This window comes from Perna viridis, chromosome 2, assembly GCF_037379345.1.
Source record: "Perna viridis isolate PV_CMFRI_1.1 ecotype Kerala chromosome 2, ASM3737934v1, whole genome shotgun sequence".
In the NCBI taxonomy this organism is placed as follows: Eukaryota; Metazoa; Mollusca; class Bivalvia; order Mytilida; family Mytilidae; genus Perna; species Perna viridis.
In genome coordinates, this window is record NC_142446.1 from 12,080,314 (window position 1) to 12,107,357 (window position 27,044).

At 32.0% G+C, this 27,044-nt stretch overlaps 1 protein-coding gene across 1 annotated transcript; it reads left to right on the forward strand.

The window, feature by feature from the left end:
• The first annotated feature begins 39 nt into the window (after window positions 1–39).
• On the forward strand, window positions 40–24,033 carry LOC148623651 (putative ATP-dependent RNA helicase DDX52). The gene is made up of 16 exons (XM_088565627.1): window positions 40–183; window positions 5,550–5,673; window positions 7,579–7,739; window positions 8,012–8,197; window positions 9,717–9,860; window positions 10,988–11,084; window positions 12,016–12,088; window positions 13,156–13,225; window positions 15,595–15,728; window positions 17,019–17,109; window positions 19,519–19,641; window positions 21,004–21,154; window positions 21,518–21,593; window positions 22,916–22,987; window positions 23,327–23,419; window positions 23,798–24,033. Exons 1-16 carry the CDS (start codon window positions 94–96, stop codon window positions 24,009–24,011), a joined length of 1,899 nt encoding a protein of 632 aa, XP_088421753.1. The 5' UTR covers window positions 40–93; the 3' UTR covers window positions 24,012–24,033.
• The last annotated feature ends 3,011 nt before the right edge of the window (window positions 24,034–27,044 follow it).

The window sequence follows — 27,044 nt, forward strand, 5'->3', positions numbered from 1 at the left end:
CCCTGTCAGTGAGGAGTATAGGGACAAATACATACGAGATATACTTGCCACTAATACCATTTGAAACATTGTTTACATCCGGTTGGAATAAGCATGGCTGGAGGAATGCAACTGTTTAAACGGCTTGGAGTTGGTGCTAAATTTGATTTGAAACGTTTCTCCAAGGACGCAGAAAAGCTGAAGGTGAAACAAACCTTAATGTGCCTTACGCTTAGAAGTAAAGCACATATTTTTTCCCCCTTACCATGCAAGCATGTTTTCCAGAGAACCCAAATAGCATGCCTGAGATTCAGTGAAAGAGTAATCAAGGGAACCAAGGTTATAGCGGTAATCAAAAGAATGTAATCCAGGGACAAAGATCATACATGGAAAACAGACACAAGAAATTCATCAGTTTTTAAGAATAATCAAAAATAGAAATCCCTTTACACTCTTATACATTAATCAGGAACATACATCCCTGGCATAATTTTAAATGTATTTCATATTTTAAAAAATGCTGTTGTCTGCATTGCCACCCTTTGTAAAAATACAAAAATACATCTAGCACAGTGTAGATATATAATTGCCTTAACATGCAACAGTGCTACATTGGGCAGATGTAAATATTTTCAACTGTGCTTTTTGGATTCAGACCGAGTTAATGACAAATTTATGTCATTAGTTTTCAGTTATATTTAGTATTGGTCCCTGAGGAATTAATAGATAGTATATATTTTCAAGAACGTAAATATTGCTGACTTGCAACTACAAACTGTATTGACACCTGGGTAGTGACCAAATTACTCATATTTGGTTTACACTCAAGTTTGATATACAGAAATAAATGATAAACAACTTTTATGTCACTTTGATACAAAGTTGATGAGAAGTAAAGGAATTTTCCCAGCAGTAATGAATAGTTACTGGCATTTGAACTTTCACGCTTCAGTGGTCAAGAGATCGACATTTACTCCACGTGCCTGGTTAGTGTAATTGGCGATTTGATGATTGTTTGCACAAAATTTTTACACCTGTTGAGAGTTATAATTAGGTTGGGGTAATAAAATTGTCACTTTCGCCACTTGAACCAATTTTGGGCTTACAGCTCTTAGTACTTTCAAAGATTTCAGATGACGAAATGAGACTAGATTTTTTTCGTCATTCTGAAAAGTCTTTTGTCATTGGCGAAAATGACGAGCACTAGAAAAATCACTGGTTGGGGTGGGGTTGGGTTGCACTACACTATTGTATGCAGGACTATACAAGCATTGGCTTTTTAAAAAAAAAAAACCTTGGTTGATCCGCCACATACAGGTTTCCTCAGACCAATTTAGCATGGGGCTGTATGGTGTTTTCATCTTCAAGCACCATCCATCAGGAGACAATATTTTGAGTATTCCGTGCTAGAGTTGAAAAAGATTATTGCTGATATCTTCTTTTAAATGTGATCAATTTCTTAATTTTTTTTTAAAGAAATGTCAGTTGTTACAATTTAAATGTTTTTAAATATTCAAAAGCATGGGGAAAAATTTTTTGTATCAAAATGAGATCTAGTTATATATCAACACTTGGTTAAATCAACACCTGGTGAAATCAGCACCATGCATAGTCAAATCCGCATCCTGTTTTTTTTTCATTAATCAGCATGTTTATTGCTAAAAGATTGGCCTTGGAAGAACAGCCTTTATATAGTTAGAAGGAAATGTGAAAGACCTAAGAATTACTGAAATAACAAGATGAAACAACTATAACTATTCATATATCAAATATTGCTGTACTATCGGAGATAGGCAGACTTCCTTTACATTTAAATGTATCATCAATGTTATGCTATATACATAGAATGTATCACTGTAGTTCAGAATTTTTAAAAGTAGCATTTATATGTTGTAAGAATATGCATGAAAGTAATTTCCAAACTTGGTACTCCTCTGTAATATTTTTATTAGAGAAATCAGAATCGTAATTCAAGGACTTTTCAATTTACAAACTAAAAGGACTGATAATGCAAAAGCTGGTCACTCTTCAATGTAGCTTGGTGTAATAAAAAGGACAATATATATAACTGGAAAATTAGATACTTATTTCTCATTCAAAAATAGTTTCCAAAGACTTTTGGAAGGAATGGCAAATGCACCCATGTCAGGGTACTTATGTTAAAATTTTGGCTTGTGTTTTCATAAGATTTCTCAAGACGCTTGGGTATCAGTTTCATTGTCCTTTTCGAAAACATCTTTGAAGAACTTTCGTCAAAGTACCACAGAGTGAAATTACCTAAAGAAACCTAAACAAATACCAAGCTTATTACTAATAATTATTCTATTATATATACAGGTAATCTAATCATCAATTTAAAACTAAATGAAATATCATTAAATTCAGTTAATTAATTAGAATATTTCAGTAATTGTTATGAAAAAAAAATAATACAATTAAGAAGTAATTCACATCAAATTAGTCATCATACTCTTTCTTGATCAAATATGTCTTCAAATAATAAATAAAAATAGATAATTTAGATCTTGGGCTAATAAAACAGTTATATTTAATCCCAGTTTAGATTTAGAATTTTATTAAATTATCACCACATACACTACAATAAATTACAGATAAAACACATAATAACAATATATAATTCAAATTCAAATATTTTATAAGATACACATGTAAATCAAACTCAAGTACAATGATAATGTAAAGTTGCCGATTGACCTGGTCCTGATTTAACCACGTCCGGATTTGACTTTTTTAGGGCCAAACTAACTATAATGACAGGTGCTTATTTAACCAAGTGCTGATTTGACTTGTTACCTTCAAAATCTGTATTTAAGGTACAATACATTCAGGGACATTTGGTTCTCTAACACTCAAGTTAGAGTTTTAGATCAGAGACACACTAGAGACATATTTGTATACAATGTGTTCATTTTTAAATTTCTAAAATTAGACAACAATGTACATGTACAAGGTTTGTCAAGGTTTTGTTTAACATCCGTTTGTATCAAGTAAAGTTCAAATTCGTTCAACAAAACTAATCATTAAATAAAAAAATATGTATAGATTATTTTTTAAGATTAGTTTGAATTAGATTGATTGATTGATTGTTGGGGTTTAACATCTGAGCAGCAATATTTCAGCTATATTCAGACGAAGTTTAAATTAGAAATGTCTCGAAGTAAACTGGAAGCTTTTTTGGTGGTTGAAAATGACTGGCTAAAGAAGGCATAACAAGGTTCCTGTTTCGTCCTGGTTTAGACAATTTACACTGTACTTAAAGGTATGGCTGGAGTGAATTACCAACATTATTTGGAGTCCTTCTTAAGGGCTTTTTTGCCATTCTTATGTACACATTATCTAGATGGCTTTGGACCTGTTGTTAGTATTTCTGGAGAAGCCATTCAATTATTAAATTTCAATTATTAAAACTATCAGGCCCAAAAAAACGTCACAAGACTGTTTTTTCAAGTACGTCATTCAAACCAAATATTGTTGGTACAGCAATCAATACATTCAAAGTGTTTTATTTATGATTATTATAGTAATTATCAGCATTCATAGTGAGATTATAAATAGTCATCAATGGCCAAGAAAATTGCCAACTGGCTATTTTTGTCGCCTGATAAATAAAAAAAATTGCAAATTGTGACATTGGGGAAGCCCAGCGTGACCCCTGCAACCATAGAAATACAATATAAAGAAGAATGCTGAGTACCAATTGGAAGAGTTGTCTTCATATATTTCATGCAGGCCCTGGCAGTTCCATATATTTACAAAAAAGGGGGCAGTGGTTCTGATCAAGAACGAGGTTCCAGGCAGGGAGTACACTTATTTTTTACCAAACTTTTAATAAAAGAGTACCTTAACCAGGGCCTGAAACCATCCTGATGTATTACCCACTGTATCATGTATTTTTATTACAGTTACCGCCTCATGACATACATTGTAGGAACCCTAAAATAAAAATGAAACTTTGTGTATAGACAATAGCATAGGAATTTCAATAATGCATTTCTGAGGAATGGTGTCAGTCTGTGGTCCGGTGGTATTGCTTTTTGTGATAATTATTATTCTATATGGCTTTTTGGCCATGTGTTATAATGATAGAGTTGTAGATGCTTCAGGGCCTTTAAAGTGCATGGCTAGTGTTTTCTGCACCGGACATACTTGTTGAAATTTAAGTTTAAGACTTTGGTGTTTATGTTAATGTACATGTCTCTGGAACTAGGTGTCCAGAAACTAAGTGCTTTTACATGACACATAGGTGTCTGTGCTTGAAGGACTTGAACTATATAGCTTATCAACTGTGGTTTAAGTTTGAATTATTTGACTGACAGTTTTAACCTGGAGATCTTTAAATTGAATTTTGACTTGATAATTTAGAAACAGGGAAGTGCCAACTAGCAGTTGTAGTTCAATGATGCAGTATGTCATACAGTTATGTGTTCATTCATCTAGGTATCTCTTGTAAACCAACATCGAACTTGAATATTATGTAAAACTGGTGCTTTGCTACAATGCATCATAAATTTTTGTTGTATGTTTATTACATGTCCTTTGTAATCAGAATGGTGAATTTAAAAAATGAAATCAAGGAGTTCAATATTTACCATTTACAACAATAAGCTTGTGTGTAGATAGGTTATCCTATATTTTTGCAATTTGACGATTATTTGAGGCATAAAAATTCAAAAGATCAATACAAAGTGATTCAGTACATGAGTACTTTGATATTTTTTCAATCTAATGTTAATTTTGTTATATTCTTGAAGTTTTACTGAGAATTATACTTACTTGAAATATTTTTAATATTAATGTCCATGAATTTTATTTTAACACTTAAACTTTACCATGCGGGAACCGTATACATGTATATACGGTTATGGACAATTTTCCAATTTTTGGGTTCTGGCAATTTTATTTTTAGCTTTAGAAACCACAGTTTGATTTCAGATGCAAGCAGAGGGAATATGCTTTAAAGTGAGGCTATATTATACAGAGTTTTAGCAAAAATAGGGACTTGACAGCTGAACAAGAGGTTATGAGTTTGGCCAGAAAAAAATTCTGATTTTTTTTTACGGGTAGGGCTCAATTCTTGGCCTCTAACAACAGCAGAATGGGTCCATAGTGCTTCATTTCACCTGGTTTCTATAGAATAATGATGTCTCTCACCACTCTCAAGATGTCAACCCCATGTACTAACTACTTCCGGTTTTAGGTCAAATTTATATTTCTCTAAAATTTGCAAATTTCCAAATATTTTTAAAGTATACTACACATGATTTCTCATTTTATGAGTGTCAGATGTAAAACACACCAGCATATTGTGCTTAATTTTGACTCATTGGTGTGTAGAAGTTCAATGTGATAACCACCAAAAGTTTAATAAATAGCAAACATTCTTATCCTGAAATGCATGATGCAACTTCCATAGAACATTAAACTATGTTTGAACATGTTGAAAAATTTTATGGTGTAAATAGGATTTTCCATTCCCTCTCTGCACTGCAATCTGAAGTTTGCTGTATTGTTCTGTATATCTAGGAGTTAGATTAGAAGTTCTTTTTTAGATTGTTCAGAAGAATACTTCTGAAGATGCTGTAATACCAAATTTGAGAAGTCTTGATGGAACAATCAACGAGGAAATAGGCACAGATTTCCTTCATTATAGGTCACCATCCAAAAGAAGTAAGGGTATGTATCATGTCTAGTTTTTAATACTTTGATTCTTTTATTTTACTGTAGTGTATATGTTGTGTTCATGTACATGTTTGATTTACTACCTTTTCTCTCCAATTCATATTTTGAAAGTATTCTCCTATATCTTAAACTACTACTTGGATTGTAACTAAGTATTCCTACATGCTGAATATATATCTTTGAAGGTCCACACAGTGATAAATCTAATTAAAATTAGACTTATCAATTGTTCCATTCAGTCACCTACATGCAGTTACAGATTTAGAAGAATTTGTTATGAAAAAAGCCAACAATATCATTATGTCAATCTAATTAGAATTAATGATATTGTTGGCTTTTTTCTGAAGTATCTCATCCTTTTTATATGAAAAATATGCGTCATTTTTTAAAATTGGGAAATATGATCAAAATCTAGAAATTGTAGTATGAAAATGACAAATTTTAAAGAGGATTTAAAGAAGAAGACATTTCTCCTCTGAAAACTCATCATGTGAAAGCATGTGCACAGTCTTGATTTCTGTTTCAATATTAACTTGCATCTATTTCTCTTGGTAACATTCAGTTTATACATCACTGAATAGTACATGTAGAAATTATATGAATATACCAGTGAATGCTAAACAGAAAACTAAAGCTAGGGGTTCAAACATACCATTGTTTTATGCATTTTTTTTAACATGAACATTTTTTCTGTTGAATATGCAAGTATGCTTTTACAAGAGATGCACAATATAACGAGAATGGATATGGTAAATATGTGAAAGAAACAACCCCCCCCCCACACTTTTTTTTTAGGTTAATTTTTTGAAATTTTCTTCTAGAGTGGGTACAATGTAGATATCTTTTGTGGTAAAATTAGCGAGAAATTAAAGTTTCAACCTAAAACCGCCCTAATCTATCCCTCACAACCCATGCTTTTGCAAATTTTAGGGGGGCCACACGCCTGCACCTGAATCCGCCTCTGAGCTCAAGGCCATCAATGGGTCTTCAATGAATGTAAGGAAACCCTCACACCACAGGATAGGCTGCAGCTGGTCCCGAAAACAACATTATACACAGGTACTGCAAAATAGTTGCCTCTTCATGTATATACTCCATCAACTTAAAAGTGAACTGAAAAGGATAATGAAACAATAATTTTATATACAGAGGCCAGGAATTCCTGACGTTGTGGTGTTAAAGTACTTTGGCTTGATCATAACCCTCCCCCTTTTAAATCTGGCCACTGTGGAAAAAAATATCATACAATTAAATACATCTAAAATTCAGATGAAAAAAGGTGTGAGTCCCTTGTTAAATGAGAAATAAAAAAAAACTAATTAAATGTTACACTAAAGCACAAACAAAAGACTAATAACAGTTGACTGACCTATTAGCTCCAGACCAATTTAAACCTTCAAATCCCATGTAGTATTAAACCCAATTCTTCCCTTGTGAGGTTGAGAAGTACGGTACATCATAAGTCATACAGTAAGGCCACAACCAGTGTCATGCCAAAAAATTCTTTTAAAAAGAGTGTTTCAGTTTCTATGTAAAGACCATATGAGCGAATCTATGTTAATACCAAAAAAATGCTACCTTTAACAATTTGACAACAATATCGTAACTATATCCCTTATGAATTAGCCTATTTAATGGTTGAGTAAACTTATTTAGTGAGTATTAAGCTTTCCATGCTTTTTTAAGAATATTACCATAAAATATAGGGGGTGGGATATAGTACACAAAAAAGCAAACTGGCAAATGAAAAAAAGGGAAGTAGCAAAGATGTAAGTAAGAATGGTTACTTTGTTTTGATTTATACTATGAACAGTTGTAACTGAATTAGGAAGTCCATATATCCTAACAAATCACATCATAACCTAAAACATATTTTCTATTTTAATACTGATTTTTCAGTTGAATCTGATTCTGATGAGACAAGTACTGAATCTGATATAGAGTCTGAAACAGAAGTGAAGATATTAGGAAATATGACATTCAAAGATGCTGAACAAAAGCATAAAAAGAAGAAAAAAATTAAAACAAAACAGAAACTTGCAGCTTTACACCAAGAAGAGGTTTAATTAATATTTTCCCTTACTCTCCAAATCACAGTAAAAAGATTCTATTTTTTTTTTACAATGATACCATTAATATTATGATATAGAAATATTCTTGTTTTGTATGTAAAATAGAAAAGAGAAATAACATCCCTATTAGTAGTTATCTTATAACATATCTCCAACTTAAAAGCAAAGCCCTCCTTATTAGTTGAATGCTTTGTACCTTACTGTAGGTCTTGTATAGTTCCTGGTATGCAGTCAATATTTAGTTTTTGCTTATTTTGAAGGTCAACAGACTTAGAAATCAACATAAAATAAATGTAATTGGTACAGATTTACCAGAACCTCTCAAATGTTTTGAAGATCTTAGTTCACATTATAAGTTATCAACAGATGTAGTTCAGAATATTGCTGAAGTTGGATATGTAGAACCAACACCTATACAGAGGCAAACTATTCCTGCTATGATTCATGTAAGTAAACTTTAATCTCCAAAGATAATATAAAAACTTGGATCCATTACTTTGTAATGCAGTATACATATTATGACAGTAGGTTGGTCAAGTAATGTATTGCATTATACATTGTTTGGCAATATAATGCACAACATTAAACATTACTCACCAATGATAGGTTTTTCATTACTTACAATTGTGCACACCCAACAGGTTTTTTTTCCATCTCACCTGGACCATAGGTCTAATGAGTTATTGTCATTCCTCTGTTTCTGTCATTTTTTAATTACTTGCTTTTCAAAATCTTCTCTGAAACTACAAGGCAGAATTTCTTCTTATTCATCTTAGAAGATAAGAAATACTGTTTTTATACCCTGCCACAGGAATTGGTGAGGTATTATGTGATACCTTTCAAAGATTTGTGTGTCAGCCCCTCCTCCAACAAGTTGATAATTTGACCACTTACAATACAAGTGATACTATGGATGCTATTTTGAATCAAATTGGTTTGTGTTATTGTTATGTCTAAAATCATTTTAATTACTCAGAGAAAAAATAATATATTAGTTAAATGTTTGATTTGAAATGGATCAAATCTTAACTACTTATTTGTCCTCTTATGCATAAGGGGCTTTGTTTTGTAAAATATGGTATTGCCCATGAAGGACATGTGTCTCTAAAAATGTTTGTCAAGCTTGTGTATGTATCTTTCGAAAAAAAAAAAATGTATTGTTAGACCCCTTACGTAGCAGGGTATCACTTAATGTTCCATTAATGCCTTATTTCTCATTTCTTTAAATGGGAAAAAAATTGCCTCTGTTGCTTTTTATTTCGAACATTGGGTAAGAAGAAGTAGTATGAGAAGGTATCAAAAAATTTGTCCAACCAGAGAGTGTGCCATGTGTTCATTTTGATCCATGGAGATTCCTATTATATGACCCCTAAAAATCAACTTTTTTTAATTTTTGGTCTGATTTCAAAATTATTTTGTTTATTGGATTCTTTATGAAAATCCCTGTCTGCATTTTTCGATCAGATTTCAGATATCTCTTATGCTTTTTGAGTTATAAGGGGTCAAAGGGATTAGTACAAAAATTAACTTTTTAGCTCACCTGGCCGTAGGCCATGTAAGCTATTGCCATCACTTGGCATCCGTAGTTGGCGTTCATCATCTTCGTCCATTGTCATTGTTGTTAACATGGTTTCAAAACTCTTCTCCTCTGACACTACTAGACCAATTGGAACCAGACTTGGTATGAATGTTTTTGTGGTATCCTGCTTAGAATTAAGTAGGGGATTTTTGATCTGCTAAAAAACAAGGCTGCCATAACTAAAAAAAGTACATAGGGGTCAGATAGTAGTCACGGCGAAAATTAATGTTTGGACACATTTCATTGTTATTATTATTGTTGTTTTGAAAAAAAAAAAATTGAGAACTATATCTTCAGATTAAAGTATTGAATTTATAAAGACTACATGCAATTATGAATTTTGAGTACAGTGTATTCATAGTTATGCAAAAAACTTTTCTACATAGAAAAGGGAAATCATGGCATGTGCTCCTACTGGATCTGGCAAGACAGCAGCATTTGTAATCCCCATCATACACTGCCTGAAACGTCATAGTAAAAAAGGGATAAGAGCATTAGTTCTAGCTCCAACCAGAGAATTGGCTAATCAGGTTAGTAATACATTGTATTTAATTTGAGAAATGTGAACTAAATATTAACATTGAAAGAATGTATACTTTGATGTTTAGGTTACAGCTAGTTGGAATTGGTTTAATGTAGTGCATATTTCTATCTAGAGAGCTATTTAAATTACTAAGTAGCCTACCTACATTTGTATTGAAATTGGAACTGATCTGTTTCAAATTGTTGTGATGTTCTTTGAATACTGGAACAACAATGAAATGAAATCAGAATGTGAAACAGTTTGGATGTTTTCAGGCAGCAAAATATAAAATGTAATGACACAAATAGTATAACTGATGTGGTTACTTTAAGTCACTTGAGATAATGTCTTTGCATTTATTGTTACCATGGAAATTTTCATGTGTATGTAATTTTTGCTGTATTTGCAGTAACACAATTTTCACAAAAAATAATCCTCACATGAAAAGTTTCTTGTTTAATATGTTACAAAATTGTAAGCTGTTCAAGCGCAATATTTACAACCAAATACATTGTTTGTCTCCAAAATAACACCTCTTTTGTGTAATAAACCTTTCAGTTATATTAAATTAAAACCTTTTAAATAATTATACCCCCGCAAACAAAGTTTGGGGGTATATACGAATCACCCATCTATCCAGCTGTCTGTCCACATTCCTTGTTAGCTCAATTCCTCATAAACCGCTCAAGGAACTTTGATGAAAATTTATAGGAGGTTGAGTATCATATGTAGATAGACATGAATGAATATGAATACTGTCAGCATAATCCAAAGGGAGATAATCCAAATTAAAGGATTTACATGTTAAAACTTCATAAACGCAACACCACCTAAATCACCCAAGGGGTTTTGATGAAATTTTATGGAAAGGTTGGGCATCATATGTAGATATGCATGAAGGAACATAATTACTGTAAGAGGAAGTCTAAAGAAGATAATCCAAATTATGAGTTTTACATGTTACAACCTCTTAAGCGCAACTCCTCCTAAACCCCTCAAGGCATTTTGATGAAATTTTATAAGAATGTTGAGTATCATATATGGTTGTGCATGAGCTTGCCCACAGTATTTAGTTATTTTAGAGTTTACAATGTACAAAAGGTGACTGAAGGGTATAATTGACAATATTTTTAGATTACCCGGGATTTCCAGAAAATATCAGAGGGAACTCAGCTGAAGATTAAGTGTATGGGCCAGCATTGCAGTGAAGCTGGTTCTGTTAATAAGTTTGGTAAGGGCTGGAGATTATATGTATGGGCTAGCATGGCAGTGAAGCCACTTCTGTAAAAAAAAAAACTAGGTAAGAACTGGATTGTGTATGGGGTAGCATGGCAGTGAAGCTAATGCTGTGAAATAAAATTTGGTAAGAACTGGATTGTGTGTTGGCTAGCATGGTAGTGAAGCCAATTCTGTAAAAACACTTGGTCAAGACTGAAAATTATGTGTATGGGTCAGCATGGCAAGGAAGCCAGTTCTGTAAAAACACTTGGTAATGTCTAATGATTATATGTATGGGCCAGCATGACAGGGAAGCCACTTCTGTAAAAACACTTGCTTGGTAGGGACTGAAAATTATGTGTATGGGTCAGGATGGCAGGGAAGCCAGTTCTGTAAAAACGCTTGGTAATGTCTAATGATTATATGTATGGGCCAGCATGGCAGGGAAGCCACTTCTGTAAAAACACTTGCTTGGTAGGGACTGAAAATTATGTGTATGGGTCAGGATGGCAGGGAAGCCAGTTCTGTAAAAACACTTGGTCAAGACTGAAGCTTATTGTATGGGCCAGCATGGCAGGGAAGCAGGTTCTGTAAAAACACTCGATAAGGACAGAAGATTATGTGTATGGGCCAGCATGGCAGGAAAGCCAGTTCTGTAAAAAAAACACTTGGTAGGGACAATTCAACTGATTCTTAATTACATTGAAGTAGAAATAATCAACTTTAAAAGGCTATATTTAAAATACCTGGCCTGGATTTCATAAAACACCTTTAATTGAGACTTTCCTCAAATCTTCAATTTCAAGTGATTTGATTGTTTAAAATTTAAGTTGAAGAAGGATTTGAGAAAAATCTCAATTTAAGATTCATTATGAAATTAGGTTCATATCTTTAAAAGTAGGTTTACTTATCTTACATGTCTTCTTTTTTAAAATTTTTTTTAGACATTCTTATATCCACACCAAACAGACTCATCTATCAGTTAAAACAAGATCCATCACAAATAGATCTTCACACGTAAGTTTGCTACTTTTTATCATACGACTGTGAAAAAAATTGTATTGTATTATGGTATCATGCTATCATTAGTGTTGGTATCATGCAATCAATTGTGTTGGTGTATCATGCTATCATTAGTGTTGGTGTCTTCATTGCCTATAGATATTTTATATCTGGACAATAAATCAAGCATAAGTGTGCAGCATTTTAAGAAAAAGTACCACAAAGTGCCTTACTACAAAAGGCAGGCTTGGATTGATTTTGTTTTTTTTTATTTTAACTCTTTAGGAATTATGGACAAAAGGACCAGAAACAAACATTTTTTTGAAGTCCAGATAAAACTTAAGTGAACATCAACCTGTTAGAAATTGTACCATAAAGTTGCCATCCTACCAAATAGAAACATTGATATTTATTTTAGGGGTTGTGACTTACACAGTTTCAGAATAAGTGGCCAGAAACAAGATTTTCCTGATGTCTTGACATTAACTTGACCATAAGTGTATTTGAATATGTACCACAAGTTGGTATATCACAAAAGGGAGGCTGAAATAATTTTGAGGGGTTGTGACTTCTGCCATTTCTAGAAATAGGCATTTTCCTGATATCCCGATTGTAGAATGAGTGAAAGTGAATGCATCTCTTTGAAATTGTACCTCCGGGTGCAACATCTTTAAAGGAAGGCTGAGGTTGATTTTTTGGGTTGTGATTGGAAATATTTTGGAATTAGGAAACTCAAAAAGGGCCACTTTGATTCCGGTCAAAATTCTTATTTTGTGCCAAATGTTTAATTTCTAACTGTTCTAGGTTTGACCTCAGTGGTCATATCATACTGCACCCTGCAAAGCATTTAATAAGTCATGTTATAAAAAAAAGAAAACAGAAAGTATTTTGGTCTATTATAGGTCTAACTGCATATAGATGTTAGTTGTAAAAGGAAAGATTATAATTTGTTTTTTGTATTTCAAATTTTATGTAAACTTATTAATGGATCCGTATTTTAATCATTATACTAGGGATAGAAAGTAAAAAGGTTCCCATGAGAAAATTCTTTAATATTTCTTATTTGTTATATATATATATAGAGTGGAATGGCTTATAGTTGATGAATCAGACAAACTATTTGAGGACGGAAAAACAGGATTCAGAGACCAGGTTTTTATTAGAATATTCTTTTTCATGATTAGTGTACTTTTTAAATTTTGTGCATTTAAAAAAAATGTTTATGTCTCATGAGCTACTTTAGGTGTTTAAGTGAGCATCTTTTGCTTCTATTATTCCCATGGAACATGATATTATGTACTGGTACTTCTATAATTTTGTTAAAAATAATTTTTTTCTCATTTGCAAAATGTACACCAAACTTGATAAATTAAACTTAAGAAACCATTTACCATTTTATTCTGCTAGATTGAACAATTTTCTGATAGGTATACTGTGAAAGGACTTAAATTTGTGGGTAACAATTTTCGTAGATCAGAGAAGAAACACAAATTCATGGACTCTTGAATTTGTGGTTTTGAAGTTTTCAGTATACACATCAAAGGAAGTCTATTTGTTGAGAACTGAATTTCATGGTTTGGCCTTCCCTTGAAAACCACCGAAATTGGTATCCCACGGACAATAGTACTTTCACTTTAATTTAAATTGGTCGTAGAAATACCCAAGAATATCCCAGAATACCTAAGAATACACAAGAATACCCAAAAATACCCCAAAACATTATAGAATAATTTATTTTTATAGAAAATATATATTTTCTATTGAGAAGTGATATATTTGAATGGAAATTTGGAAAAAAATCTTAAAAACTGGTGAGTTTAGACACTGTCAATAGAACAGACTGATTAAATGCATCTAGCACTTGTTCATTCATATTAACATACCCACGGCTGTATTCTAACCATTTTTCAGGTATTTATGGATTTGCAGAATTATAAGTTATTTTAACCGTTGTACTTATACATGTATTATGTATCCTCGTTAATATGTAAGAACAAAGTGTGTTCAACTGTGTGATCAGTCAACTGTGAAGGCTTATCTCACCTTAATATATTCAATTTAGAACAACAAGTTAAGTGATTGTTTATTTGGACAAAATGTTGAAAGTTGATAGAATGTTAAAATGTAACAATTTTAAAATTTCATTGATTTTATAGCTGTCAACCAACGATTGTTGCAAATCTGTTGATGAAATTAAAATAAAATAGCATATTTTTCATTTATATTTACATTTGTAAGTCTTCTACAATACACAATTTGACACATCATAACTTTAACCCTTATCTCCATCATTAAGTAAATTTGATAAAATATATATTATTATATAATATTATTGCACATTAATGAATGTCTAAAATTTCTTTGATGTTTTGGCATTCAAAGGTCACTTTCATTGCTTAGATTTCTTTGCAATTCTGTCGACTTGAAATAGTCAAAAGTCTTTGGTTGGCCACAAGGTCAGCAAGCCATGTCGAGATTATGATTGATGCAGAACAAAAATGTTTGGTCGAAAGTTAGTAATAGCTTATTAATAAATTTTCATATTTTTAAAAATTTTTAGTAAATTTTGGTGAATATTTGATCTATGTTTGACCTTCCGTATTGCGTTTATTCTACATTTAGAATGTTTAGGCTGTGAGTAAATCATCAATTCTGACAAAAACTAGCCAAACATCATTGTATAAACAAATATTTTCGAACAATTAGTTTTCATTAGGAGAAAATTATAAATAATAAAATCAATTACTGAAATTGCTGCCGTAATTACAACCACACATCCATATTTGCTTGACTGAAAATTGTAGACCTGAACATGACATCAAAAGATAATATAGCGGGTGGTCAGCACCAAACTTTTATTTATTTAAAATGCTAACATTATCTTGAAAAATTTGATTTATTGGTACAGAATTGTGATCTAAGTCAACATATATGAAAGAAAACAAATCAATTATCATGCATAGTTAGCATTACATCACTTGTCACATTGATTAATACCGGGTGTTAGTCAAAAAAACAAAATCTGAAACAAAAACTTAATCAAAACATTATCTTTCATCAAATAATACATATTTCAATCAATTTGAAGGTATAAATGTATATTTTGAGGTATTCTGGGGTATTCTTGGGTATTTCTATGGTCAGATTTAAACTCCTCCACAATGACTGACTGTTAATATTAGATAAGTATTAGCAAATTTTCTTGTCAGCTTCATTCTATTTAGGGCAGCACTATGGTGATATATTGTAACTGACTATCATCATGAATAAACAGAAAAGTGTCAGTTTTGAATGTCGTTTTACAGAAGTTAATTATTTTATCTCAGTTTAATGCTAGTTATACTTTCTGTATCTACTATATGTATACTGTAATTGATATTTATTTAAAATTGTTGATATTTTCCAGATAATTTGATCCCAGTCTCCATTCAGAACTGTAGACAGACACTCTAAATAATCTAATTTTATCAATATGTTTTTTATATTCCGTAAAGTTCATTTGATCATCTTTATGTTTTTAGTTAGCAGCGATTTATAAAGCTTGTGACTGTAAGAATATTAGAAGGGCCATGTTTAGCGCTACTTTTGCCTATGATGTGGAAGAATGGTGTCGCCTTAACTTGGATAATGTGGTTCAGATTTATGTTGGTGCAAAGTCAGTTTTTTTTTTGTTACTTTATTTTAACATGCTTCATGCCATTACATTCTGCTATGTACAAAGGTCTCAGAAAAAAGTATCATAATTTGAAGTGTTTTTACCAGTTATTATTCTAAATTACTATTTTATAGATTTCCTAATGTGTCAATGTTATGGTATTTCACAAGTTGTTAAACCTACATCTTTTATCTTTGAATGCTGTGTTTGTTTCAAATTATTGTTAGTTATGCATCAGTGACACCACAGAAAGTGTATTTGTTTATGTACATGTAAAATTGATTACTTGTATAAAAATTTCAAATACATACAGGGGTAAAAAACATTTAACCTGTATTTAAAACATAATCTTTGAAAGATTTTGTAGCAGAATCTGGTAAATGTTAAAAATTTGTTGGCTTGTGGTCTTCTATTAATTGCCCTGGTGAGGTTATAAATCTTTGTAACACCTTACTGTTGTGAAGGAGATATAGTAACACTACTGCCTTTCCTACCAAATCAACATCCTACAATATGGATAATTAATACTTAGTCTTCAGGACAATCTTAATCCCTATTAATTTTCAAGCTCATAGTTAAAAACTTCTTGAAATACCAAATGTGTTCCATCCTTATTTTTTCTTGATTGTTAAGAACAAGAAAATCTTTGTATTAAATTGTATATATATTATATAACTTACTCTGACAGCACTTAGAAGGATCAAAGCTGGGAAAGTATAAGTAGTGATCTTAGATATTAAATTTTCTATGATTAGGTCGTTTTATGTACTTCTTGGTCAGCTAGATATTTTGTAAAATCACATCACGGGACAATCGGATATGAACTTGTGATATGTACAATCACATCACGGGACAATGGGATACAAACTTGTGATAAGTAATATCACATCACGGGACAATGGGATATGAACTTGTGATATGTGAAATTCATCGTTGTGATTTGTTGTGTGATTGTGACACATTTTTGATAAAATGTGAAGATCGTAAGTGACATTGTTCTCTCCCATAACAACTGGTGACATCATAGATGGGCGATTGCTATAATTGTGGCCATGGCAGATGCTAAATATAGATTGCCAATTACTCCATGGGAATCATAGAGAAAAAGGTTTTAGAACTTGTGAAATTTGAATATTTGCTTGTTTTTTATGATGTCGAAATAAATTAATTTGAGTTGATATTTTGCAATATTCAACTTTCACTTATTATGATACCTATAATTCTTCAATGTCTCCAAAAAATCATGTCAGTCTACCAACTTGCTATTTCACTTATTTATCACTATTGTAGAAATTCAGCTACTCAGACAATAAAACAGGAACTACAGTTTGTTGGTACTGAATTTGGCAAATTATATGCTATAAGAGAGATCATTAGGAAGGTAATATTACAGTATTTATTCACTGGGCTTTAAACTATAGCCCCGTGCAGGTCCGGGTGTCAAAAGAATAGACCTGCAGCATCGCTAAGCTTGTCGTAAAAGGCGATTAAATAGTACTCAGAAACCTAGCCGGGGGCTAGCGCTCTGCCCACAGAGCAACTGGGATGTGTGCCCCAGGTGATTGAATGGGGTATCCCTGGCATGTTTCATGCTGGGGTTGTCTGGCTATAATACGGAAAACCTGACTGCAAACCATAGTGGTGCACTGTGTTGGGAAATTTGTCGACCCTATTATCCTCATGTCCAATCCCTTTTTTTCATTTTAACATCATTTCATGTTCATTTTATCATCCCTTTCATGTTCATTGCCTGAATATAGCTGAAATATTGCTGCTTGGGCATTAAACCCCAACAATAATCATCATTTAAACTATAGATTCTTTATGAACAATCTGTATATAAATTTTTGCACAGATAGCCTTTGCTTGACTATTTGGATATCCTCACAATGAAGTTTAAATAATAATGTAGTACCGGTAATTCTTTTATCCATAATCATTTAAATCGAACTTGGTACATGCTTTTTCCTTGATAGAGTTTAATGAATGTTTTTTGAATTTATAAGTCAAAGGCCAATTAATGTGGTCATTTTTGTTTACATCCGCAAAAAAATTGCAGTCATATCAAGCTGTGCCATGTGAGGTATTTAATTTCATTTTGATAACTTTTAACTTTATTTGCATAAGCAACGTAAGTGCTATAGCAAATAACATAATATACAATTGACAATATAAAAGATAACAAGTAGTTGAATACATTTGTACAGTAAAATAGGTAAGAAGAAATATGTAGTTGGATATCAACAAAATTAAACATACAATATACTAATCCTCCAGCAGTGCTCATCTAGTTTCAAGGCAGCTTTGTGGAACAAACACAGTTTTTTAGTCTACCCTTTCAACGAGCCTGCAATAATGTTTGAAGTTTTTGTATGATAGGCCAAGAACAATAGTAACGAGGCAAAATATGACATCTCAAAAAAAAAAAACTAGTTAGAAGCTCTACAATGATCAGGCCATCGGATCAGATTGAACACTTGGGGAGATGACATGCCTGGTGTTTCTTTTGTTTGATCTTTTTCTGTAGCGCTACATTAAATATAGTAAAAAAATAGAAAAAAAAAACAGACAGAGCAGAATTGATCAAAATTATGTTAGTTCTTATCCAATAATTTGAGAAAAACAATGGGCCTTGAATATAGGAAACTTCATCACCTCAACACCTTATCGCACCTTTTCTATACACATACTGGTATTGATTTCAAAGTTTGCACTACTTGATAAAGTAAAGATCAAGTTTACATTTAATTTTCCTCTGCTTGATAAAATATTTGATAACAACTGTTTATCACAAATGATATCTGAATGCTTATAAAAGAGTGTATATTCCAAAACTGGTCAAACTATCCATAGTCTGAGGTCATATTGATGTGGAAGTGGCAGTATTTTGTTGGTTTTAACTAAAAAAGATTTTGATTTGATGTTCTATGATGTGCTTCAAAGCTCTTTTGATCACAGCCATGGTAAAAAAAAAAGGATAAACACATGACCAACATTTCAAGCAACACATAGGCTGCATCTGTTCATAAATATGAAGAAACTAATCCTATTAGAATTGAAATAAATCATGAAAACTCCATTTTATCATTGTTTTACCACATGATGGCCATTTATGCCATTATTTAACCACTTGCTATCGCTCGGGGTAAAAAATGGCCAGTCTATGGTAAAACAATGATGAAATGGACTTACAGGGATTTATTTCTTACTTTTACAATGCTAGTATTTGGTCAAGTATTTAATATTCACAATTCAAGTGTATATTTAAGGTTTTTTTTTAATTAAAATAAATTGGAATACATGAGTTTATGTGATCACCAGATAAATTTCTAAGGGTTTTCATTAGAAGGGTGGGCTTCCATATTCTTCACACAAAACAGCCATTTTGTATATATCTGGTATGTATTTCATCATGGAAAGCTACATGGCTAATTGGGTAAGTGGGATTATTGGTAATGTAATCTAACTTTCTCTGTATGCATATAAATTGATTTTAAAAGTTAAAGATAACTGCATTGTTTCACTATCTTTACTAAACTAAGGAAATTATCAAAATATTTTTTTCCAGTTTAGAAATGAGCAAAATTCTATTAAAAATTATGTTGACAATGTTCATCTTTACAAACAAACAAATAAAAACATAAAATCAAAATACAAGCCATAAGAAGACTTAGTAAAATTGTTAATATATTGGTTCCAACATCAGGTGCAATATCTTACTAGGCTCACTAGCATGGTGTAAGGTATGATATGTTTGTAAATTGAGTAACATGTCGTCTTGATGATGCAGGGAGTACAGCCACCTTTACTAGTGTTCGTACAGTCAAAGGAAAGAGCTCAAGAATTATTTAGTGAACTTATCTATGATGGAATGAATGTTGATGTAATTCACTCAGAAAGACCACAAGTTCAGGTAGCTAAGTAACAGTATTTCAATTTATGATTGAACATGCCAGTAGATATAATGGTAACTATCTGAGGAAAAATTATTTGTAAAATGATACTGTGGCATATTGAAACAAGTCATATCTTTTTGATGAAATTTTAGATTAAGCTATGGAATAATTAAAAAAAATAGCTTCAAATTAAGTGTGATTTTGTGGACTCCAAATATTGGCACTATCAGGCTATGGTAAGCATAATATTGACATGAAAATGTTTTTATACCTAGTACAAGGAATTGTGGGCATTTATAGTTTTTAACTTGTTCACCCATCGTTCATACAATGCACAATAACTCAAATTTGCTTCCACCAGTTTTCATGAAACTTTTTCTTTCTATTGACACAAGCTCTTTTTTGATTTTTATGTTTTGGATATGTGGGACTTCATTGATAATTCCAGGCTCCCAAGAGTTTGAATTGCTCACCAGATTACAAAAGTGCCTTTCAATGGCTGATAGAAAGTTAATTCATATGATAGATCAATCCCAGTCTGACCTTTGAATAATATTGTAGACTTCCATATGCTTTTACTGGAATTATACACTTAAAATTTATTAAATTCTTGATTTTGACCCTTTTTGACCCCTAACTGCAAAACCATTATAAATGTATATTTTTTTTTTATTTTGACAATGTATGTTTATTGTCACTCAATATAGGAATTAGAGAATGATGATGCTGATGATAGTACCCTGTCTAAAACAATGTTATAAGTCCTTCCATTTTTAAAAACATATAAAATGGCAATGATACTATAAAGCTGCATACGACATTGTATGAAAAACAAAATTACAACTTATTAAAAAACAACACTTGCAACAAAAAATATAAATCCATGTAAAAATTTAGAGGACCACCGAAATAAAATCCCTAAAAACTAGAAAAAAATGCAGTATAGGTCTAAAAGATCATTAAAAAACACCTACATGTATCAAATATGTTACGTATTAAAATCTTACCATTAAATATGGACACTGTATTTATATTTATTCCAGTTTGTAGATGTTGTTAGTGGAAATCTTCTATTTTTTATAAGATATCTTGTATAATGTACAGTTTATAATACATCTCATAAAGTATATACTTTATGAAATATCTTTAAAAAAATTTTGTTAATAAAATAAAAAGTTAATAAGATATTTTATATTAAGATATCTTCTAAACTATATAAGATATCTTTTATCTTTTATCAGATATCTCATAAACTTTGTAAGATATTTTATAAAAATAGCAGATATCTTCAAAATTATACAAGATATCTACAAATTGAATAAGTATAAATAGGGTGTGCCATAATTAAACTACTATCTCTAATTCCTCTTCTATAACAGAGAGATCAGGTTGTTTCAAATTTCCGTTCTGGTAAAGTGTGGATATTGATATGTACAGAGTTGATGGGAAGAGGAATAGATTTCAAGGGAGTCAACCTTGTCATCAACTATGATTTTCCTAACAGTGCAATAAGTTATATTCATAGAATAGGTAAGGCATTTACAACATAACCTGGGTATATTTCAAAAGTTAAAGATAACAGTCGATTTTAACTGTAATATTGTCTGAGCAAAAAACCTAACTGATTGAAAATTGATAATTAAGTTTGAATTGGTCTATTACATCTTTGTTCATTTGTTTGTTCTTATATTTTGTGATATTTTGATTAATTCTACTGAAGCATTGGTACATGTGTATAAGGAAGATATACGTGGAAGTAAAAGGTCATTATTGGAGAGAAAATCCTACCTACATGGTTTTTATATTTATGTTTAGCTTCAAATGGGAGATAATGATTAAGAATAGTAAAACAGACAAAACTCTTTCTTAAACATTGTTAAATTTATTGTCTAGGTAGAACTGGAAGAGCAGGAAGACCAGGGAGGGCCATTACTTTCTTCACAGAGGAAGATACAGTCAATTTACGCAGGTTCAAATATTGGTTACAATTCAATGCCAGTATTACTTTCTAATAGGAAATGTAATTTTATTACTTTTCCTGAAAAAAAAGGATTATAAAATGAAGATGACTGGACAGCTACATCATTGGTTGAGTACTATGTTCTTTTCTGAGAGAATATACAACTATATATTTAGATGGGAGGATGATTGATTTGCTGGAAACTTGGTTTGGAGGATGGTTGATTTACTAGAAACTTGGTTGGGAGAATGGTTGATTTACTGGAAACTTGGTTAGGTGGATGGTTGATTTACTAGAAACTTGGTTTGGAGAACATTTATATAACTAGATACTTGGTTGGGAGGATGATTGATTTACTAGAAACTTGGTTGGGAGGATGGTTGATTTAGTAGAAACTTGGTTTGGAGGATGGTTTATTTACTAGAAACATGGTTTGGAGGATGGTTGACTTACTAGAAATTTAGTTTGGGGAATGGTTGATTTTGTAGAAACTTGGTTTGGAGGATAGTTGATTTACTAGAAACCAGGTTAGGTGGATGATTGATTTACTAGAAACTTGGTTGGGAGGATGGTTGATTTAGTAGAAACTTGGTTTGTATGATGGTTGATTTACTAAACTTAGTTTGGAGGATGGTTGATTTACTAGATACTTGGTTGGGAGGATGATTGAAGTACTATGATTGAAGTACTAGGAACCTGGTTGAGAGGATGGTTGATTTAGTAGAAACTTGGTTTGGAGGATAGTTGATTTACTAGAAACCTGGTTAGGTGGATGATTGATTTACTAGAAACTTGGTTGGGAGAATATTTAAATAACATGATACTTGGTTTGGAGGATGATTGAAATACTAGAAACTTGGTTGAGAGGATGATTGATTTTCTAGAAACTTGGTGTGTGGGATGGTGGTTTATTTACTAGATACTTGATTGGGAGTATGATTGATTTACTAGATACTCAGTTGGGAATATTAATAGGCGACTTGATACTTGGTTGAGATTTAATAACGAAGTACTTGGTTTTGAGGATGACTGAGTAACTAGGTACATGGTTGGTTGAGAGGATGATATTGTGAACAGGTACCCAGTTAAGAGAACAAGTTGTAGGTACTTACTATAATAGCTGAAGGGATGACTAAAATAACCTATTAATGGTTTAATCCTTTATACACATCCTTTAATGTGACTTCGTGAATACCATTCATATTTGTTTACCAGATGTTTGGAGTCTGGCCTTTTTCAGCATGAACATGTATAGTAGTAAAAGGAGAGTTGGTACGACAACTTGAATTTTTTTATGAAAATGTATTGAACAAAATGACTTTTTTTCACAGTATAGCCAATATAATGGTAGAAGCTGGATGTCCTGTGCCAGACTACATGTTGCAGATAAAGAAGCCATCTAAGTATGTCTTTAATTCAATACCGGGACTTTGTTCAGGTCATCACTTTTTAGTTATTAACTATAATAATGTATTGTTTTATCATATGCAAAATGTGTAGAAGTAATTTCTGTGAAAACTTGAAGTCTTGATTATATCAGATAAGAAGCATGGTCATTAATAGTTACACATACTTGCCCTCTTCAACAATTTGTATTTATATTGTCACTGTAACTTTTTCTGCAATGATGTACTGGGATATAACCAAAGTCTGGTACTGGTCATTAATCATTGTGTGATTATTTACAGAAAAGAGTGATTCATTCGGTATTAATTTTAAAATGTTAATTGTTTTTGTTTTAGGAAAAGGAGAAAGAAGTTGGCAAAGTCAGTACCTAAAAGGGATCACATTTCTACTGCCATTAAATCAGATCTGGAGAAAGCTAAGAAAAAGAAGTAAGTTAATTTACAATACATTTATCAAGAAATGCTTGGGCTTTTAAAATGTAGTGTGTCAACCAGAATAGTCTAACATACATAAACAACCACTTGCATCAAACAACTTTCTGTTGGACCCTTTCCCCGAAACAGAATTTGATATAGATTTTAAATATATCAATCATTCATTTTGTTGATTTTTAATAATTAGTTTTTTCAGGTCAACATTAAAAACTTTACCATTTTATTTATTTTAGCTGATATCAATGAAATTTTGAAATGACCTGATGTTTAATCAATCATTGAAGCCTTAGGTCTCTACGTTCTTGTCCCAATCAAATGATGTTTAGGCAAAAGACATATAGTCAACAATTACTTCTTTACTCTTTATTTCAGGGAAATGATTCGCAACAGGAAATTGAAGGGTGAAGGAAATGCATTACATAGGGAAAAGAAAAACAGACATAAATATGTGAAAACAAAAAGTCAGAAAGAAAACAGTGGTATCAAAGACATATCTAATGTTGAGGACAGTACATGCATAAAGCCTCTTGTTCATGGTAATAGCAGGAAAATTGTAAAAAAGAAGAAAATAAATAAATCATGTTAGTAAAAAAAAATTACATGTTAAATATCTGGTAGTTGATTTTTTCTATGATGGTGCCAAGTTATCTTCCTTGTATGACTTTATAATTGTCATTATGGCACCAACCATCTTATTACTAAAGGGGGCCTGTGATTTTAATTCTTGATAGTATATTTTTATTTGCCCATCTTTCTAGACCAAGTATTTTATTGTGTACTGTTGTCTTCCATCTGACCATCGTTCACACTATTGGCACAATTAATCAAAAATTGTATTTTTCTTACTTTCTAGTAATGTGAACTCTCTTTTGAATTTCTATTAATTCCCAAATTATGTTTTTGCATAATATGGGAATTTATTCATACGTAATTCGGTAATTTCCTGTTTTGGGAATATAACTAAAATCAATCAAGATTTTTTTCAAACTGAACAAAGCTGCATAATTAACCCCAAAATTAATCCAAGTCCGACTTAGTGGCAACATAGAGATCTATAAGCTTTAAGTCAAGTGATTGTGCTGAAACAATAAAAGTGATTTTTTGTGGTATTAATTCAATGTGGATCCTGAAAAATTCAAAAGATCTTTTAGAGACAATCAGTTCAAGACTATTATCTGAATATAATAGCATTAAAACCTATGATTTTTCAACACTGTATACTTCTATTCGCCATACTCAGTTAAAATTCCGACTAAAAACATTATACGTCGTTGTTTTTCAAAAAAAGATGGTACATCTAGATACAAATATATAGTTCTTGGTAGAGATTCCTCATACTTTGTAACAAATAATTCCAAATCATCTTCCAAATATACAGAGGAAGATGTTTACAAAATGCTGGAATTTTTAATCGACAACATATTTGTCCAGTGTGGTGGACGTGTTTTTCATCAAACGGTCGGCATTCCAATGGGAACAAATTGTGCTCCTTTACTTGCTGACCTATTCCTTTACTCTTATGAGGCTGACTTTATAGCTGATCTGATCAGAAAGAAAGAATATCATTTGGCTGGATCCTTCAATCTCAGTTTCCGCTATATAGATGATGTGTTATCTTTAAACAATCCTAATTTCGGGGATTTGATACATCGCATCTACCCAAAAGAACTTGAGATAAAGGATACTACAGACACTGTGAAGTCAGCCTCATATCTTGACCTACACTTAGAAATTGATGGTAAAGGAAAACTATTGACCAAACTTTATGACAAACGTGATGACTTTTCATTCAGAATTGTCAACTTTCCTTTCATCTGTGGCAACATCCCTTCGGCTCCTGTGTATGGAGTGTTCATATCACAACTCATACGTTATGCCAGAGCTTGCCGAAACTACGCAGACTTTTTATATCGCGCTAGAACTCTAACAAATAGGCTTCTGAAACAGGGTTATGTTGCTACAAGATTGAAGTCATCACTACAGAAGTTTTATGGTCATCATCATGAACTCGTGGATCGTTATGGTGTATCCATCACCACCATGAAAACTGATTTATTCAATGGGTCATAGTTTTCCTTTCCTCGTTTGTCTACCCCGGACTTGACTTTTTAAAAGCAACTCGGCGGGTGTTTCTAGAAAAGCAGAGGACGCTTACCCTACCGGTGCACCTGGTCCATGCTCCCAGTTTTTAGTGGAGTTCGAGTTGCTCATTTACTTTTGTTACTTTGTATGTATGATTTTAGTTACTTAATATTCTCTGTTGTGTATGTCTGTTTTCCATGTCTGGTCTTTGTCCCTGGACTACATTCTTTTGATTACTGCTATAACCTTGGTTCCCTTGATTACTCTTTTGCCCTTTCTCCAAAAGGTTAGAGTCATAACGACAAAATTCAACCCCAGCCTAACTATTGTGGTATGAGACCTGTAAAAATTGTTAAGAGATCCTTACTCTTTAACTCATTATATTGTGCTGAAAGTTACAAAAATTCTTATTCCCAAATGTTTAAAATCATAACTCCTCAATTCAATCAGTCTTCCTATTATGGTTAAATTTCATATGGATCCACCCATATAATCAATGGTATGAAAGTTTTTGTGCAGACACCAAATGTCTTCACATGATATTGATGACCCAAACACTAATTGTTTGTGTTTGTTTCAGCATACAGTGCACAATACTATTTAAGATTTCTATACAAGCATATTTTATGCCCTGTCACTCATAACCTAACAAAACTTAGCTTGAATGTTCCATAGAACATCTTTGAATGAATGAGTCCTGAAATGTATTTTTTTCAGAACATGGCATGCATGTTTGTTAGGATATCCTGCCCAATCTAAGTGTGGAAGATTTTTTATCTGTTGATAAACGTGGCCACCATTACTAAAAATTGAGGATTTGTGAAAATAACTCGAAAACCAATGACTTTGGCCAAATTTTCACAGAGTATAATTGATCAGCATGGTGAAACAGACTGATGCTGAACTGGCAATCCATATTGGAGTTATTGCCCTTGAAGAGTCAAAAATTATTTTATAATATGAAAAGCAGGTAGATTACTAAGATGCTCTCTACTGATTGTGTGTTTTTTTTTGTGACAATAGTACAGTAGGGTCAAAGGTCCACCTTTAGAAAGCATTAAAGACTATTTTTGACCAGGTGAGTGATTCAGGCCCTCTAGAACCTCTAGTTTGATGTTTTTTTTTTTGCCTATTCATAATTTTCTCCTTAGAAACTTTTGGACAGAATTTAATGAAAATTGATATGATTGTTTCTTAGTTGTGAGTGTTGGGAATTTTTATCCAAGAAACATGGCCGCTTTTACAAAAATAGAATGTTGCTTATCAAACCAGGTCAGCAATTCAGGCTCTTTAAACCTCTAGTTTGTTTAATTTGTTAAGATGATAGGTCAAATGAAATTGGAGAAAACATACAACTTTTCATTTTCTACAATCTGCAAACAACAAATTTTCTCCAACCAAAGTAAGTAGGGAGAATAGTAAAACCATGAAGGAAATATATAAGCCAGCACTCCACAGTATTGCAGAACTGCCTAATTTTGGTCTAGTAATCTGATGCTTTGTAACATTTATCACTTTAAAAAATTGTCAAGTATCT

Excerpts from the sequence above, each read along its gene's own strand:
- LOC148623651 (XM_088565627.1), top strand. The coding sequence starts at position 94 with ATGGCTGGAGGAATGCAACTGTTTAAACGGCTTGGAGTTGGTGCTAAA. Across the intron at positions 184-5,549 it reads AGGACGCAGAAAAGCTGAAG|ATTGTTCAGAAGAATACTTC; the intron begins GTGAAACAAACC and ends GTTCTTTTTTAG. Across the intron at positions 21,155-21,517 it reads AAGTTATATTCATAGAATAG|GTAGAACTGGAAGAGCAGGA; the intron begins GTAAGGCATTTA and ends TTTATTGTCTAG.